Source organism: Ascaphus truei, chromosome 8, assembly GCF_040206685.1.
Source record: "Ascaphus truei isolate aAscTru1 chromosome 8, aAscTru1.hap1, whole genome shotgun sequence".
Taxonomy (NCBI): domain Eukaryota; kingdom Metazoa; phylum Chordata; class Amphibia; order Anura; family Ascaphidae; genus Ascaphus; species Ascaphus truei.
Window position 1 is genome coordinate 99,590,036 of NC_134490.1, and position 17,226 is coordinate 99,607,261.

Here is a 17,226-nt window from a genome sequence, read left to right on the forward strand (position 1 = left end):
TGTACCACGTGTTTGGAGATAGTGAACCCCATCAAACAAAAAATAATTGTGCGTTAACAAAAAGTGAATAGAATCTAATAAAAAGGTTGTCTGTGCTGGTGATATGTCTGTGCGTGAAAGAAAGTGACCAACAGCTGACAGTCCGTATTTATGTGTAATCATTGTGTACAAGGACGTCACGTCCAGTGTGACCCAGATCATATTAGGTTTCCATACAATTTGATCAATATATGTCAGGAGGTCTCCACTATCAAGTATGAAAGAGGGCAGAGATTTCACAATGGGTTGTAAGAACCGATCGACATAGCGTGAAACACCATCTCCCAAAGATCCAATACTGGATATTATGGGCCTCCCCGGAGGGTGGATCAGAGTTTTGTGAATCTTTGGGAGATGGTGAAACACTGCAACAGTCGGGGTAGCATTAAATAAGAATTCTCTTTCATTTTCATCAAGAACACATAACATGGTTCCTTCATCAAGGAGTGATTTTAATTCTCCCTGAAATCTCTTAGTGGTGTCTGTTGTTAGTACAGCATAGGAACAAGTATCACAGAGCTGTCTCAAGGCCTCCCTGTGATAGTCATCCCTATGCTGCACCACTACCGCTCCCCCCTTATCCGCATTCTTAATAATCAGATTTTTGTTCTTCTTTAGTTCATCTAGTGCAATACTTTCACCTCTAGTGAGATTATCTTTGTAATGCGTATAACGCGGGGTATCAAAAGAAAAGCCCTTTTCTAGAAGCATACGGTCCCTCTCCACTAGGCTCTCAAAAGTAGATAGGTATTTCCCTTTCATAAATGTGGGAAAAAACAGGGACCTTTTCTTGAGACCAGATGGTCTTCTCCCCAAGAAGTTATCTGGGTCGTACTCTTCCACCGGATCACCCCCCAGTTCTTCCAAGTCTTGGATGGTATAATGTTCCTTAAAGGATAAAAAGGGGTTACAGACATCTTCAACATTCTGAGTATTTGGAACAGTAGTATTAGAACTTCTAGCGTCATAGAACTTTTTTAAGGTGCATTTTCGAATAAACTTATGTAAGTCAATTACAGTATCAAAGATATTGAATTTACACTCTGGTGCAAACTTTAACCCTTTAGTTAGAAGAGAAAGTTCATCTGAGGAAAGTTCAACGTTTGATAAATTGATAACACCATTCAAAAGTTCTTTTTCCGCTTGTGTGGTGCTCCTTTTCCCTGATTTCCTCTTCCCCCTTCTCGTCGCTTTTCGTTTTTTGACGAATAGCTCGTTGAGGGACCGTCATAGTGGGCCTCTGATGTCCCAGTTGGTTGTTCATAACGAGACCTTGCTCCCTGCTGGCGTTGCTCTTTAGGCCTCTCCTGATAGGGAAAATTATTTCCTTGTTGTGAAAAAAATGAAACAGAATGACTGGCATTATCTGAGTATGACAACTCAGATTCAACATTTTGAACTTCATTAGGTGAAGAAGTTTTCTTCAAGATTGATTTTTGTGACCAGGAATTGCTTCTAGACCTACCAGGTGTAGAGAAGCCAGACTGCTGCTCCCTACTCCCTCTTCTTGGCTGTACTATTCTTTCCCATGCGTTTTTTGCAATGTTCAGCTTTGGGCTAAATGTGTTTGTCTCTTTTTTTAAAACTAATAAAGTTGTTGTGTAATAAAATGTAAAAAAATGTATTTGTTAACCCCCTTCCGCCTCTATCCGATAGGAGCCCAGCTGGCATGCGTTCCAGGGTGGAAACGGACGCATCTCAGTGACGTGGTCTCTGCTCTCCAGGACTTGTGCCAGAGGGGGGGCGGTGTCACGGAGATGCGACGCGTCACTGGCGCGCATGCGCAGTGTACTCAATCGGGCGATTTTGGCGCGAACTGGGGCTATTAAAGGTAAGGAGGTTGTGTTATGTGATACACCTTAATAAAGTCCCGTGGGACGAAACATGTCGGTGTGTGGGCTGTGTTTCTGTCCCTGTGCACTTATTCAATAAACCACCCTCAGTTTTAGAACGGAGTTGTGCCCTTCATTTTTTATACAGGACCCTTCCTGCAGATTTTTAACCCAGCTTAATGGAAAGGTAATGGGCAGTAGCCCTCATTTATTGTTACCTTGGTCCCTATTTAGGGAAGTGTATATGTTAAGGGGGGTAAGCAGGGTAAACCATATCTGCGGTAGTCGTGCTGACTGGCCGCTAGGTCCCATGTATATGTCCCCCCTTAACTCTGTATTATACAATGTGGAATGATTTATTGAAGTTCCCATCTATCTATATGTTGATATACAGCTTGTGAGTCCATACACGTGTATGAGCGTCAATCTCTATGTATACACATGTTGGATCCTATCGGATGATTGCTCTACAGTGTGACTCGATATATTTTTTATGAATAAGGGCCACTCCTATCAAACTGCTGGGTTGGATACTCATATTTTTTTATTGAGTTTTGTACTGGTTTATGGTGGTAATACCCACAGAATATTCCTCTATATATTTAAATACCAGTACAATCTATTGTTCAGTATGGAGACGGAGGATGGTACAGAGGACACTTTACAGGACTCTAATAATACAGACTTTGTGTTTAATTACCTTGACTATGGTGTGAGAACAAAGAAAGCACAGAGAGTGTTTGATGATAATGCAGAGGTGGAATGTGAGGACCTCTCGGATTTGCATGATTACTTCTTGAGGCTGGAAAAACTATTGATTGTTGATACAAGACTTTGGTAGGACATTATCTCCCTTGAAAACTATGCAAGAGTCAAACGTATCCCTAGGGGACTCAGAATCAAGAAATCCCCCACTTTTGGTTTTCCTAGTCAAGAGTTCGAAACTGACTGGAAAACCATTCTGAATGAATGTTCATTCAAACTCATTGACCTTATCTTAACACTCAAAAATAAGGAAAAATCAGGGATACGAAATGAGATTAAATGCTTGCAAACAAAACTGTCCAAATTTTCAAAAATGGAGGGCTTCAAAGAAAGTGACAAAAAGCTGGCCCTGTTTATTAAGGAGGCAGAGAAGGAAATAATGGGAAAGAAAGATGTAAAGTTCTCACGTGACAAAATGGACTATGAGAAAAAGCAAGTTTACTCATGGGAAAGAATAGTACAGCCAAGAAGAGGGAGTAGGGACCAGCAGTCTGGCTTCTCTACACCTGGTAGGTCTAGAAGCAATTCCTGGTCACAAAAATCAATCTTGAAGAAAACTTCTTCACCTAATGAAGTTCAAAATGTTGAGTCTGAGTTGTCATACTCAGATAATGCCAGTCATTCTGTTTCATTTTTTTCACAACAAGGAAATAATTTTCCCTATCAGGAGAGGCCTAAAGAGCAACGCCAGCAGGGAGCAAGGTCTCGTTATGAACAACCAACTGGGACATCAGAGGCCCACTATGACGGTCCCTCAACGAGCTATTCGTCAAAAAACGAAAAGCGTCGAGAAGGGGGAAGAGGAAATCAGGGAAAAGGAGCACCACACAAGCGGAAAAAGAACTTTTGAATGGTGTTATCAATTTATCAAACGTTGAACTTTCCTCAGATGAACTTTCTCTTCTAACTAAAGGGTTAAAGTTCGCACCAGAGTGTAAATTCAATATCTTTGATACTGTAATTGACTTACATAAGTTTATTCGAAAATGCACCTTAAAAAAGTTCTATGACGCTAGAAGTTCTAATATTACTGTTCCAAATACTCAGAATGTTGAAGATGTCTGTAACCCCTTTTTATCCTTTAAGGAACATTATACCATCCAAGACTTGGAAGAACTGGGGGGTGATCCGGTGGAAGAGTACGACCCAGATAACTTCTTGGGGAGAAGACCATCTGGTCTCAAGAAAAGGTCCCTGTTTTTTCCCACATTTATGAAAGGGAAATACCTATCTACTTTTGAGAGCCTAGTGGAGAGGGACCGTATGCTTCTAGAAAAGGGCTTTTCTTTTGATACCCCGCGTTATACGCATTACAAAGATAATCTCACTAGAGGTGAAAGTATTGCACTAGATGAACTAAAGAAGAACAAAAATCTGATTATTAAGAATGCGGATAAGGGGGGAGCGGTAGTGGTGCAGCATAGGGATGACTATCACAGGGAGGCCTTGAGACAGCTCTGTGATACTTGTTCCTATGCTGTACTAACAACAGACCCCACTAAGAGATTTCAGGGAGAATTAAAATCACTCCTTGATGAAGGAACCATGTTATGTGTTCTTGATGAAAATGAAAGAGAATTCTTATTTAATGCTACCCCGACTGTTGCAGTGTTTCACCATCTCCCAAAGATTCACAAAACTCTGATCCACCCTCCGGGGAGGCCCATAATATCCAGTATTGGATCTTTGGGAGATGGTGTTTCACGCTATGTCGATCGGTTCTTACAAACCATTGTGAAATCTCTGCCCTCTTTCATACTTGATAGTGGAGACCTCCTGACATATATTGATCAAATTGTATGGAAACCTAATATGATCTGGGTCACACTGGACGTGACGTCCTTGTACACAATGATTACACATGAATACGGACTGTCAGCTGTTGGTCAATTTCTTTCACGCACAGACATATCACCAGCACAGACAACCTTTTTATTAGATTCTATTCACTTTTTGTTAACGCACAATTATTTTTTGTTTGATGGGGTTCACTATCTCCAAACACGTGGTACAGCCATGGGAACGAGCTTCGCTCCCAGTTACGCCAACCTCTTTATGGGGTGGTGGGAGTCTGTCCACGTGTTTGGAGATGGGAACAAATTCAGGGAGCACATTTTCTTTTACAAACGTTTCATCGGTTTATTACCTCATTTAGCTCCCAAGCTGAACAAGTCAGATTTATTCTTAAAAAACATTGGTCGGTACTCTCCTTGGACCCCATATTAAAACAATATATTACTGCAGGTCCAAATGTTGTTTATAGGAAGGCCAAGACGGTTGCGAATTCTCTTACCCCAAGTCTCTTTTCCTCAAAAAAGGTACATTGCAATACAGCTCCTAGTGGCTCTTTCCCCTGTGGGAAATGCAAAATTTGTGGATACATTAATAAATCAAACAAATGTGTATCCAGTCAAACTTTAAAATCTCATGCCACTGGATCATTTATCAACTGCAACTCCACATATATTGTTTACCTCATCACTTGCGGGTGCGGTAGCCAATATGTTGGAAGAACCATTAGGAACCTCAAAGTGCGAATTATGGAGCATATCCGATTGATCTCCAAAGGGAACCTGGACCACCCTGTCCCCAAACATTTCACTAACTGCAGCAAAGGTGGATTAAAAAACTTTAAATTTCAAGGTATTGAGTCCATTCAGCTGTCACCCAGAGGGGGTGATAGAGTCAAGAAGCTTGACCAACGTGAGGCATTCTGGATCTTCACATTAAGAACCAGGGTGCCTCACGGCATGAATATCGATTGGGACCTCTCCCACTTTTTATAGGAGAGGAGGGTTCTTTATGATGCTAATATACATTGATCATTTGTTTAAATATTAATATATGTCTTGATGGTGGAATCCATGTTCCATGTCCTTCTGTACCATCTATATATGGGTCATGAATAAGAGAAAATCAACATGCAAAAAAATATATATTCTTTTAATTGATAATAAAATAATAAAAAAGTTTTTCTTCCATATAAAATTACCTTACACAGTCAATCACATAAAATCAGTCTATATTTGGACATCAAGATTACAATTCAAGTTTATGCATTAGATATGGCTTGATAGTAGTAAAGTTATCATATTATGGTACTCTTTGTAGGTACTTATATACTGAGATTATAATATAGTCCCATTCAACATGATTAAAGTCCAATTATAGTTCTGTGATTGCTAAAACATCCTCTTTTTTTCTTTATTTATCATAGGTTATCAAATGTGAGCACTTCTCTTTTTTATTGTACTCCTAGGCTGAACTATCACTGCGTTGTTTGCAATGTTCAGCTTTGGGCTAAATGTGTTTGTCTCTTTTTTTAAAACTAATAAAGTTGTTGTGTAATAAAATGTAAAAAAATGTATCTGTTAACCCCCTTATGCCTCTATCCGATAGGAGCCCAGCTGGCATGCGTTCCAGGGTGGAAATGGACGCATCTCAGTGACGTGGTCTCTGCTCTCCAGGACTTGTGCCAGAGGGGGGGGCGGTGTCACGGAGATGCGACGCGTCACTGGCGCGCATGCGCAGTGTACTCAATCGGGCAATTTTGGCGCGAACTGGGGCTATTAAAGGTAAGGAGGTTGTGTTATGTGATACACCTTGATAAAGTCCCGTGGGACGAAACATGTCGGTGTGTGGGCTGTGTTTCTGTCCCTGTGCACTTATTCAATAAACCACCCTCAGTTTTAGAACGGAGTTGTGCCCTTCATTTTTTATACAGGACCCTTCCTGCAGATTTTAAACCCAGCTGTGCTCCTTGCTTCTCTACATTCATGTTCAAGGGTAGGAGAGATCGCCTTTTGGTCGAGGGTATGCCAAAGTTCAAAATCCAGAAGGGTCCACAAACAAGCCGAGTCGGTACACAAGAGGTTAACTGCAAAGGAGAGAGCACTGCACAAACGAAGTGAGCTTCACGATGCTACATAGGATTATGCTGAGCAAAGCATGGGAGGAAGCAGGAAGTATTTAAAGGCAGGACAGACCAAAGGGGACAGGAAGCGGAGCTGAGGCGTGGCCCCAGCGGAGCTGGGATAGGCTGCAGGTAACAAGACAGGAAGGAGAGACTTGCCAATCAGCTGGGGATCGTCACACATCATCGCATGTCTGCGCCACACGGGAGAGATGCGCTGCGCGTGCGGGAGGCGGGACCAGGTTCCATGCAGCAGCTAGAAGAGCTGCAGGTGCACGCGCGCTCTGTAATGAGAGCGGGGAAGTGCGCATGGGCAGGAACAGTGGCCGTGGCGGCAGCAGCAGGTAAGGAGGGAACACGCCGCAAAGGACGTGTTCCCTGATTCCTTACATATACAATGCATAGACATTCATTGGGCTCAAAAGCTGACACTCCAGAACCCGAATACAAGGATCAGAGGAATCCAAACGGGCTTAACTTTTATTATTGAGCCTGGTTACCCCATCATGTCACATAGTTACCCTGCGGAGAAATATCTACGATGACCACCGCTGCACTGTTGGGACTGCACATGCGCACCTTTTGGAAAGGCTGCCGCTACCTCGGAACACTCTGCACATGCGCGAGCATCCTGCACATGCGCGGCTGGTAACATGGCGGCCCCCACTAGCCGGGTGAGCTGCAAAGCCTCCAGAGCACCTGAGCTCCCTCTCTCCTCTGCCCGCACACAGCCGCAGCCTCCCTGCACACCACCGGCACTCGCAGTAGCCAGCTGTAGTCTCCCCCTGCTCCGCTCCCACATCGGATGTAAGGGAGGGACAGGAGACCTGACTACACTACTATAATTTATTAGAGAGTTAGGGGCATATGTATGAAAATGGTTCAATTTGCTGCAAATATTTGTGTCTGTGGTAAATTGCACAAGCAACTTATGTGTGAAGCTTGCTAAACTTGTTTCTTACTGTACTATATTTGGAGTTAAATTATATTTACATTATATTTGGAACACATTTCTCAAGAGCAGAAGATAATGCAATTGACCCTAACAGATATATTTGACACAAAAAGTAAGGAAAACTGCAAGATTTATAAGAGCAAACATTTATAAATGTCATTATGATATTGAGTTCACTATCTCAACTTCTAACTCCTTATCGCTCAATTACACATATAGAATAAAACTTTAGCAAAGCACCTAGATACATTGACACAAAATGAAGCAATCTGAAGCATCAGTGCTCAAGTTTGCAACACTTGATACATATCCCCCATAGGGATACAATTGCATGCAATGTAAATTATTTATGAGTCAGAAGGAAGAATATTTACCAAATAGATAAGAAGAAACATGCCACAATAAATAAGTAAAGAAGAACAGAGCAAATAAGAAAATAGGATATACACTAATTTATGTGGAGCAATCTATTTGATTATTCTTTGCCAATTGCAACATTTATTTTGTCAGTTGTCCTAGTCCACCTGGATGTGTTTAGTAAAGTTTGAGTGGTAATGTCATTCAGATGTGACCGGAGACGGTTGCCCTGCTGGCTCTATATGCTGTGATATACTGTGCAAGTATGTTAACTAAAGTCTGTGAAAAATCTCTTATGTTGTACCATGCCATCATGGCAAATGGCAAAGGTCACATCTGTATGGAAAATAACACCATGTTTAATTTCAGTGAAAGATTTATTGGATGGTTACAATATTCCTTAGTTAAAGGTTTAATATTTGATGGAACGGAGAAGCTGAGGGCAGTATTACCAATTTTACCAACAAATACAACACACTTAAGTTTTAGAATGATTACTGTACAATCAGAGAGAGAAAGCAGAAAGAGGACAGCAACTAAACTGATGTAGAGTTAGCATTGTAGTCCTGAATTACATGAATAGTTGATGTTTAAAGCAACAGTCAATGCTGTTTTTTTTTATTTTTTTTTACTTTATTTATCCTGACATAGGTCAGCCACTCTGGAGATCAGGAGATGATATTCCAGCTTTCTATTTTGTGTTATTTGCATCTGAAAATGGCAAAAAAATAGCCTACAAATATCTCAGATACCAAGGGCTTATCGGTGTTTAGGGATTACGGATCATATCCAGGTGACCCAAAGTTCAAGTAAAAAGTATCTTATAAAAAGGTGCATTGTTTTAAATTACATTTTTAAAAACTGTGTGTCTGTATTTGTCTTTATTTATGTAGTCCATTAATGTACATGGGCGCTTCACAGCAGTAATACACAAGACAATCATATAAATAACAAATAAAACAAATAACAAATGATGGGAAGAAGTTCTTCAGATATAAAATTAACATTTAGTTAAGGGAGTCCCTTCTCCAAAGAGCTTACAATCTAATTGGTAGATAGGAAGAACATACAGAGACAGTAGGAGGGTGTTCTGGTAAGTTCGTCTGCAAGGGACCAAGGTTTATGTAAGGTGTAAATTATCAGCCACGGAGCTACTCCTATGCTTCATTAAGCAGATGTGTTATAATGTGGGTCTTAAATGTGTATAGAGAGGGTGCTGGTCGGATATTGAGGGGAAGGGCATTGCAGAGGAGTGGGGCCGTCAGTGAGAAAGGTTTAAGATGGGAGAGTGCTTTAGATACAAAAGGGGTAGAGAGAAGACATCCTTGAGCAGAACGCTAGAGTCAGGATGGTGTATAGCGAGAAATTAGGTCTGAGATTTAAAGAGAAGCAGAAGAGTGTAAAGCTTTATAAGTGACGAGGAGAATGGAGTGTGAAATGGGATTTGATAGGAAGCCAGGAGAGGGATTTCAGCAGGGGCGACGCTGAGACAGATTTAGGAAAGAGTAGAGTGATTCTGGCAGAAGCGTTTAGGATAGATTCTAGGGGAGAAGGTGATAGGCAGGAAGGCCGGACAGCAGGAGGTTACAGTAATCGAGACGGGAGAGAATGAGGGCCTGTGTCAGAGTTTTAGCAGTCGAGCAACAGAGGAAGGGGCGTATCTTTGTGATATTGCAGAGGAATAAAATACCGGTTTTAGTTTAGTTGAGTGTGACCCCAAGGCAGCATGCTTGTTCTTCTGGGTGTATAATGGTACTCCCAAAAGTAATGTGGAAGGAGGTAGTAAAGCCAGATTTAGGAAAAAATATGAGGAGCTCCATTTTTGACATGTTAAGTTTAAGTCAGCGGAGGGCCATCCAGGATGATATAGGGGAGAGCCATTCAGTAACATTGGTCTGTAGAGCAGGTGTAAGGTCAAGGGTTGAAAAGTAAATTTGTGTGTCATCAGTATATAGGTGATATTTTAACCCAATTGATGTGATTAGGTCACCATAAGAGAGTGTGTAAAGAGAAAAGAGAAGAGGTCCCAGGACATAGCCCTGGGGTACCCCCACAGAGAGATCCATAGAGGAGAGGTGTTAGCAAAAGAGACACTGAAAGTACAATGTTAGAGGTAAGAGGAGATCCAGGATAGAGCTTTGTTATGCATACCAAGTATGGAGAATGTGAAGGCGAAGAGGATGGTCCTCAGTATCAAATGCCGCAGAGAGGTCGAGTAATATGAGCAGGGTTTAATGACCTCTGTCTTTTTCAGCATGGAGGTCATTAGTTATTTTAGTGAGGGCTGTTTCTGTGGAGTGAGCAGTGTGGAAGCCAGATTGTAGAGGATCTAGGAGAGAATACAGAGGCGACCAACTTTATTCTAACTCGGCTAGTTCCGCAAATTTGGGTATATCCCGGTGATGTTCGGTTTTGTACCGTTTTCGGCCGGAGTGTATTGCGTTATTTTCCCGGCTGTGATTTAAGCATTTTATTCCCGCTGGCTGCAATACTGCAATGCCGTGTAAAAACACATGGGGGCGTTTGCGAGCTGTTGTCTTTAAAGCCGTCCCCTATAACCCCTAACATACAGTACTGTACATTTTTATTCATAGTGTACATGTGCAGGGGGTCTCCGGAGGTGAACCGCGTTGGTTTCAGGTCGGGGGACCCCCTGCTTCCCGAGATACAGGCCCCTTTATGAGGTGCCGGTATCCCTCTGCGTTTAAAGGTCCCGATCACGTGACCGCGACCTGTAAACCAAGCAGAGGGATACCGGCACCCCCTAAAGGGGCCTGTATCTCGGGGAGCAGGGGGTCCCCGGACCTAAAACCACAGCGGTTCTGCTCCGGAGACCCTCTGCACATGTACAGTATAAATAAAATACATATATAAATAAACACTCGTTCCTTACCTTAGCGGCTATGTGAGGCGGTAACGAAGCAGCATTTCTGTATTTTAATAATATTGTACAGTGAGCAGGGGGTTCCCTGAGCCAGAAATTAATGCTCAGGGGACCCCTGCTCCTGCACAATATTATTAAAAATACAGAAATGCTGCTTCATTACCATAGCATATAGCCGCTAAGGCAATGAAGGGGTTAACCCACCGTGCCCGCTTTATTGTGGGTAGCGGGGGTGGGTGAAGGGGGTATTTGGCCCTTGGTGTGAGTTTAGGACTTGCGGGGGAGTTGCGGGTGCACTTAACCCCTTCACGACCGTAGCAGTTAATACCGCTACGGTCATGAAGGGGTTAAGCCCTCCCGCTACCCCCCGCAAGCCCTAAACAACCACCGTTGGGGCTAATACCCCCTTCACCCACCCCCACTACCCACAAGAACCAACGCGGTTCAGCTCCAGAGACCACCTGCACATCTACACTATAAATAAAAATGTATTTTAAATCATTTTTAATGTGCCGATGTTTGCGCAGAGAGAGCAGCGGATCTCTCTCTGCTGCAAACACATCTCGCCCCCGCCGGCTCATAGTATCATTGATGTGCATATACAGTACTGTATGTGTACAGTACTGTATGTTAGGGGTTATAGGGGTTGTTGTTATACAGTATATATATATATATATATATATATATATATATATATACTGTACAGTATATATATATATACTGCATTACAATTCATGATTTTATGCCATCTGGCGGACACGCGAAGCATTGCAGCCTAATAAATCCTGAACCATTTTAAATTAACACATCAGCCAGCCGGGCATCACCCCTGGCTTGGAACGCGGCATGCTCCAGGTGAACAGTGTCACATTCCAGGATCCTGCCAGGTACAAACCGGTGATTTGTTCGAATAAAGTCTGCCGCAGCAGTAGGTGGTGTTAGAAGTAACCGCTAAGGTAATGAAGGGGTTAACTCCTCCCGCAACCATACCGGTAGTCCTATCCACCCGCCACCGGCCAAATACAACCTTCATCAACCCCATCTACACCCAAAAAACCAAGCACTGATATTTAACCCCTTCATTATCTTAGCGGTAATGGAAGGAGGAAAACAGGGTGGTCTCTGGAGCTAATATTAATAGTGTCAGCTTCAGAAACACCCGGGTTCAATCCGATGTAGTAAAAATACATTTTTTCTTACATCACGGATCCCATCTCGCCACACTTCAGGTGGCGAGATAAGAACCTGTGAGTTGCAACCACGATGTGAATCTCAGAGCCACTGTACCTGAATAGTTCGATTTCTGAAAAATTGCAAGTTTGAGCATTTTTTGTGCTCCCGCATGGTTTATCTGATCTGGAGTGTTGTCGATTGGGAAGAAGCACTTCTTGAGCTAGTTTGGTATGTTATTGAAGCTTTCTGAATAGCTACACATGCAAACTCCCTCGAAGTGCCCGAAACTGTTGAACTCACTAATCGAAGTTACTAGAATAGGTACCATAGACTTCTTTCACGTTGTAGAATGTTGGAGATATTAACCTGTGTGTTTTTTTACTTGTTTTTGAAATATGAAAGTTATTCTTTTGTGTTCTTTTTTTGAAGCTCAAATTATTTGCTAAAGTTCATGTGTTTTGCGGAAAAAAAACGAATACATTTTCGGAAAAAAAATAATTCCTTTCAATGCTTTCCAATGCAACCTTATGGGCCGTTTTTCGACGCCTGAATGCGTTATCCAATGCTCACCGCCACTGATTAACATGGGATTCACTTTACAACGGTTTCACTATCCAACGCTACTTCCAGCACGCATTCCGTTGGATAACCGAGGACTGCCAGTACGATAATATTTTAAATAACCAGTTAGTTGCATTTAAACCAATGTTTAAACATATTATTAATCATACAAAAGGGGGAAAAAATACTCACTCGTTGTGGAAGTGTGTGCCATATTGCTGATTAGTTCATGTACACAAGGACCTCTATAGCTAAAGATAATTGTTCTGGACCAGGGGATCTCAATCCTTCTGAGCTACAGTCTGCAAGTGCTTATTGTTTGTATAGTTTAGTTACACTTGGATGAACCCCAGTGTTCACAATGGGCAATATTAGATGCACATCTAAATGTCTGGAAAAATCTGTGTGTATCAAATAAATAGTATATGTATCATCAAATGTGAGCTTTTTATGTTTTCAGTGAAATTGCCTACTAGTAGTAAAAGTTTATTTGTATACTGCTGCGGCCAAGTTTATTCGAGCATTTGCCCGTTCTTGGCCGCAGCAGTAGCCTGGCGCGCGCCCGAGAGTGACGGGCGCGCGCCGAAGCAGCGGAAGAGAGCCCTCCGATCGGGGCGCTCTCCCTACCGCTGCCGGGTCCGCCGGGTCCCCCGGAACCCCCTGCCGCTGTCCCGCGATCTCCCTCGGGGAGCCCCTGGACGCGCGTGCAGGGGGCGCACGCTCCCGAAGACGCGTGACCGCGCGTCTATGACGCGCGGCACGCCGAGGGGCGGCCAATAGCAAGCCGGGAAATCTCCCGGCTTGCGGTACCGGCCACACTTTAATAAAGTGTGTCAGTAGTGTAAGTATTTATTAACAGTTTTTCTAGCTTCTGGGTTTAGGCCATGTGAATCATCTAGTGCTGGCAGGAAATATAATTGTTCTATAATTGTTACAAAGATACACAGTTACTCATCTTGGACATCTGCTGTGATTTCCACAAACCTTAAATTTCATCCTTCACAATTCTGTTTTCTACCTGTTCTCTTGGTATTTCCTCTCCTTCATTGTCCACTAAATTACAGTACCAACAGGTGATCAAAAAAAGAGTTCCAGATGCTTAGTTTACAGCATATACATTTGACATATTCTCTACCCAGACAAAACGCACTTATGGGAAGGGCTTACATTATCTTATACAGGGTATGTCTTAGCTAAAAGAAAAATTCACAATGGGTCAGAACAGACTATTGGGTTTTGTTATTACTATTTATATTGTATAAAGCTTCAGAATATGCTACAGTAGTTTAATTGAAATAATGACATCAGTCATTTCAAACCCCTTTAGAACTAAACTGCAAAGCTATCAGTTATACAGGATCTGGTGCACTTTAACATACAGTATGAAAGGTCTGGAACTTTTACATTTAATTAACATACTTTATTCAGCAACACCGGCTTCCATACTGTACAGCGCAATGCTTCAGGTTCCCTGATGAAGAGATCTTCTGATAATGAAGTTTGCCGTTTACACTATACTGTAGCAGCCGATGTTCCTGAATAAAGTGTGGTGACAATATTTTTTAGCGCCAGATCATTTTCTGTTGTTTTTTATAGATTAAAGTGCACCATGGCGCATATTTGCTAGGCAGTCTTCTGTAACAAGACATCATTAGGCACTGGATGACACTTTACAGTCCATTGATTTTAATTAACTGCAATATGTTTTCCACCACTGGAAGGTGTCCAATGGCAGAAGACTGCTTAGTAAATATGGACCCATATTGTATGTGATTTGTAGCTTTGCAGTTTAGTTGAAGGGATGTTCTGATTCCAAAATGTTTCTGTTACAGTATGGTAACCTGTATTTATGAATATGTGTGGTAACTGTACTGCCAAAGCATTTATTATTTTTGGATAATGAGCTGTGGGGGTGGGGTGGGGGGGAGGGGTAAGCCACGTGGTCCCTGAGTACGGAACAGTAACTGACTATTGTTTATTATTTAGATAATAAGAGTGCCATGCTTAGATGTATTTTTTATACTTTAACATATAGCAATACATCAGTGTTCTACTTATTTGTCTAACTTTTCCCCTCTGTAAATACTGTAGTTACCCATAAATTAAAGACTCTACCAGTTCAAATGCAATAAGCACTCTATGATTTGATATGAGAGTTTGTAGGATTGCAAACATATGAAGTTGCATTAATAACTTGAATAGCATGCAATTATAACTGTGTTGTTTTGTTATTCACAATTTTATTAAAACACATTCAATATTTTCCATGACAATTGTTTCACTAATATATCACAATATACCACATGATATTGTGACTGACATCACATTGGAACATACATATTATTATGGGTAGAGGCTATTTAACCGGAGAGACAGGTAAATAAGGCACTTGTTCAGTCATATTTAAGTGGAAGTAGATTAAATAAGGGACTCAATCCTCCTTATTTAACCGGCAGCTGGTTAAATAAAGAAATTGTTCAGGCCTGACCCAAACCCTAATCTGCCGGCGTAACTCTAACATACAAGCCAAACCTTTATCCTAACCCCAATATGCCAGCATAATCTTCATATACCAGTCTAATCTTTATCTCAACCTTAATACGCAGCCTAATTCTAATATGCTATTTTAACCCTTACCTTAAGCCTAACATGGCAGCATACTCCTAATATGCAAGCCTAACCCTAATATACCAGCCTAATCCTAACATGCCAGCCTAAACCTTACCCTTACCAGTACTCTATAAATCCTGGACAATTGCCAGAAGGAGTTTATAGAGGTGGCTGCTGGATAAATAAATACTTCAATTCTTATATGAAGGAATTGACATCAACACACATCCATGTTATTCTTTCCTGAGTGTATAATGTATCTATTATTATTCTTTTTTAAACACATAGAAAATACTAATCCCACATCCTCTAATTTTATACAGTATTATATGACATTAACAAACAACATTTCTAATTGATTTAGGTCAGAGCTTAATATTGTAAATCAAATTTAATTTAAAAAAAGGGAATACTTAAAGTTCTGTTAAAAAAAAAACAGAAAATAGAAATAGAAGATTTGAGAGCCAGAAATACATCTGACTGACATGACCCTACAAAATATTATTCATACAAAGTTGCTTACCATTTTAAACCTCTGCCTTTTTTAAATTTCAATGTCAGCACCATCTCAAGGCACAGAAAGATGTTCAGAAGAGCCAGCATCCAGAATGTTTTGTCCTTTTTCATTTCTGTAACTCTCCAAACTCCTACTAAAGAATGAAGAATAAATAGAAGTCTTGTGAATATTGCATTTAAGAATACTATCAACTCCATGGTTTTATTCTGTGCTTGCTTGGAATTATTCTCTGTACGGAAGATTTTTCCTTTTCACAGAAGTTTCTTGGAGTACAGGAAAGTTGCTCCCGGGATATGTGATGTGTGTCAGTGTGATGCTTTTTCCTCCCCTACAACAAAGAAGTCTATAGCAGTTTTAAAAAATGCCCCTCCTCCAAACTTCCTGCAAGTACATTTTTTTTCAGACCTGCACAACTGGTAATCTATACTTGCAGCTAAAGTGAAAAATAAAGTGTGTGTCTATAACCTTTGTTATTTTGACTGTAAATAATTAATACACTATGCTGCCCAACACAAATATAACAATTCGAATAAATGGATTTCAAATGCTAATTTGGCAGTGCTTAAGTGTAGGCTACTAGTGCTAAGTGATATGTACGAGGAAAAGCATATATTATTATAGACATCTATAAAACTAATATGTAAGTGAAATTCACGAAGTGCGGTTTTGTGGATAGAGAATTTAGAGTACAAAAAAACAATACAACAATAGTTGTGAATGTTGGCTGGATGAAATAATAGATGATAATAAAGCTATTTGTTCTAAATGCCTTGGAAGCTAAAATGATTTATATTGGTGTTATTTCTAAATATTTCAGGTGAGATCGAAATAGTTTGATCACTGACTATCTGCTTAGTAGTTGCGGGATATGCAGAACACAAATGTGCGATATTATCGTAAATATTAATTAACAATCATAAGCTATATTCCTTATTTCAAAATATTTAAAATATTCCAGTGGCACTCGTTCCAAGAAGGATTTAAAAAAATGATATACCCATGTGTAAGAGACATGTGAAGAGGTACAACCACACAAAAATAAATAAACATCCTATCCATGTGTAAGTCTAACTCACTTTCCCAGTACCTATCTGCAGAGATGGGAGGATAATCCACTTTCCAACCTATGACTCCAAAGTCCAAAGAGGTACCTGTAAGCAGAGGGCCCTTTATGTCAGTCTCTGGGTCTGCATTGGTATCCATTGAGGGGCCACCCTCTGGCAGTTTCCAGGGTTCGCAGCGCCCAGGAATAGAGGTCTGGTACCTGATGTCTTGCTGGCAGCACAATCCTTCTGTGCTCAAGAGATCTTCTGCAGTTCAAGCAGGAGATTTTTCTACCTGTCTGATGAGCCAGGTGGAGACTGGTCAATTGTGTCTAGCTGCAATTAGCCAGCTCCCTGCTGGATTCCTCAGACCAGTACAGGCTTTCTATTGATGCCCTTTTAGACAGAAGTTAAAGCCTTGTCGCACCATGCCATGTATCAGTAGAAACGTTCCGTCTAAATTCGAACCCAAAGCAAATTGTACAGTTACTTTGTCCATGAATTTAGTCTAAAAAAGATAGATTTTAGTTATTTTTCCTATTGCTGAAAATCAGTCCGACAAACTGAATCTGAATCT

The 17,226-nt window shown here is 41.1% G+C and overlaps 1 protein-coding gene across 1 annotated transcript in view; it reads right to left on the reverse strand.

Annotated features, from left to right (window-relative positions):
• The window catches only part of TMEM26 (transmembrane protein 26), a 162,110-nt gene extending 146,182 nt beyond the window's left edge, over positions 1 to 15,928 (reverse strand). Inside the window, exon 1 of the mRNA XM_075612967.1 lies at positions 15,613 to 15,928. Within this exon, the coding sequence (XP_075469082.1) occupies positions 15,613 to 15,803 (191 nt within the window). The 5' untranslated portion in view covers positions 15,804 to 15,928. The remainder of the gene's footprint in view (positions 1 to 15,612) is intronic.
• Between the last annotated feature and the right edge of the window lie 1,298 nt (positions 15,929 to 17,226).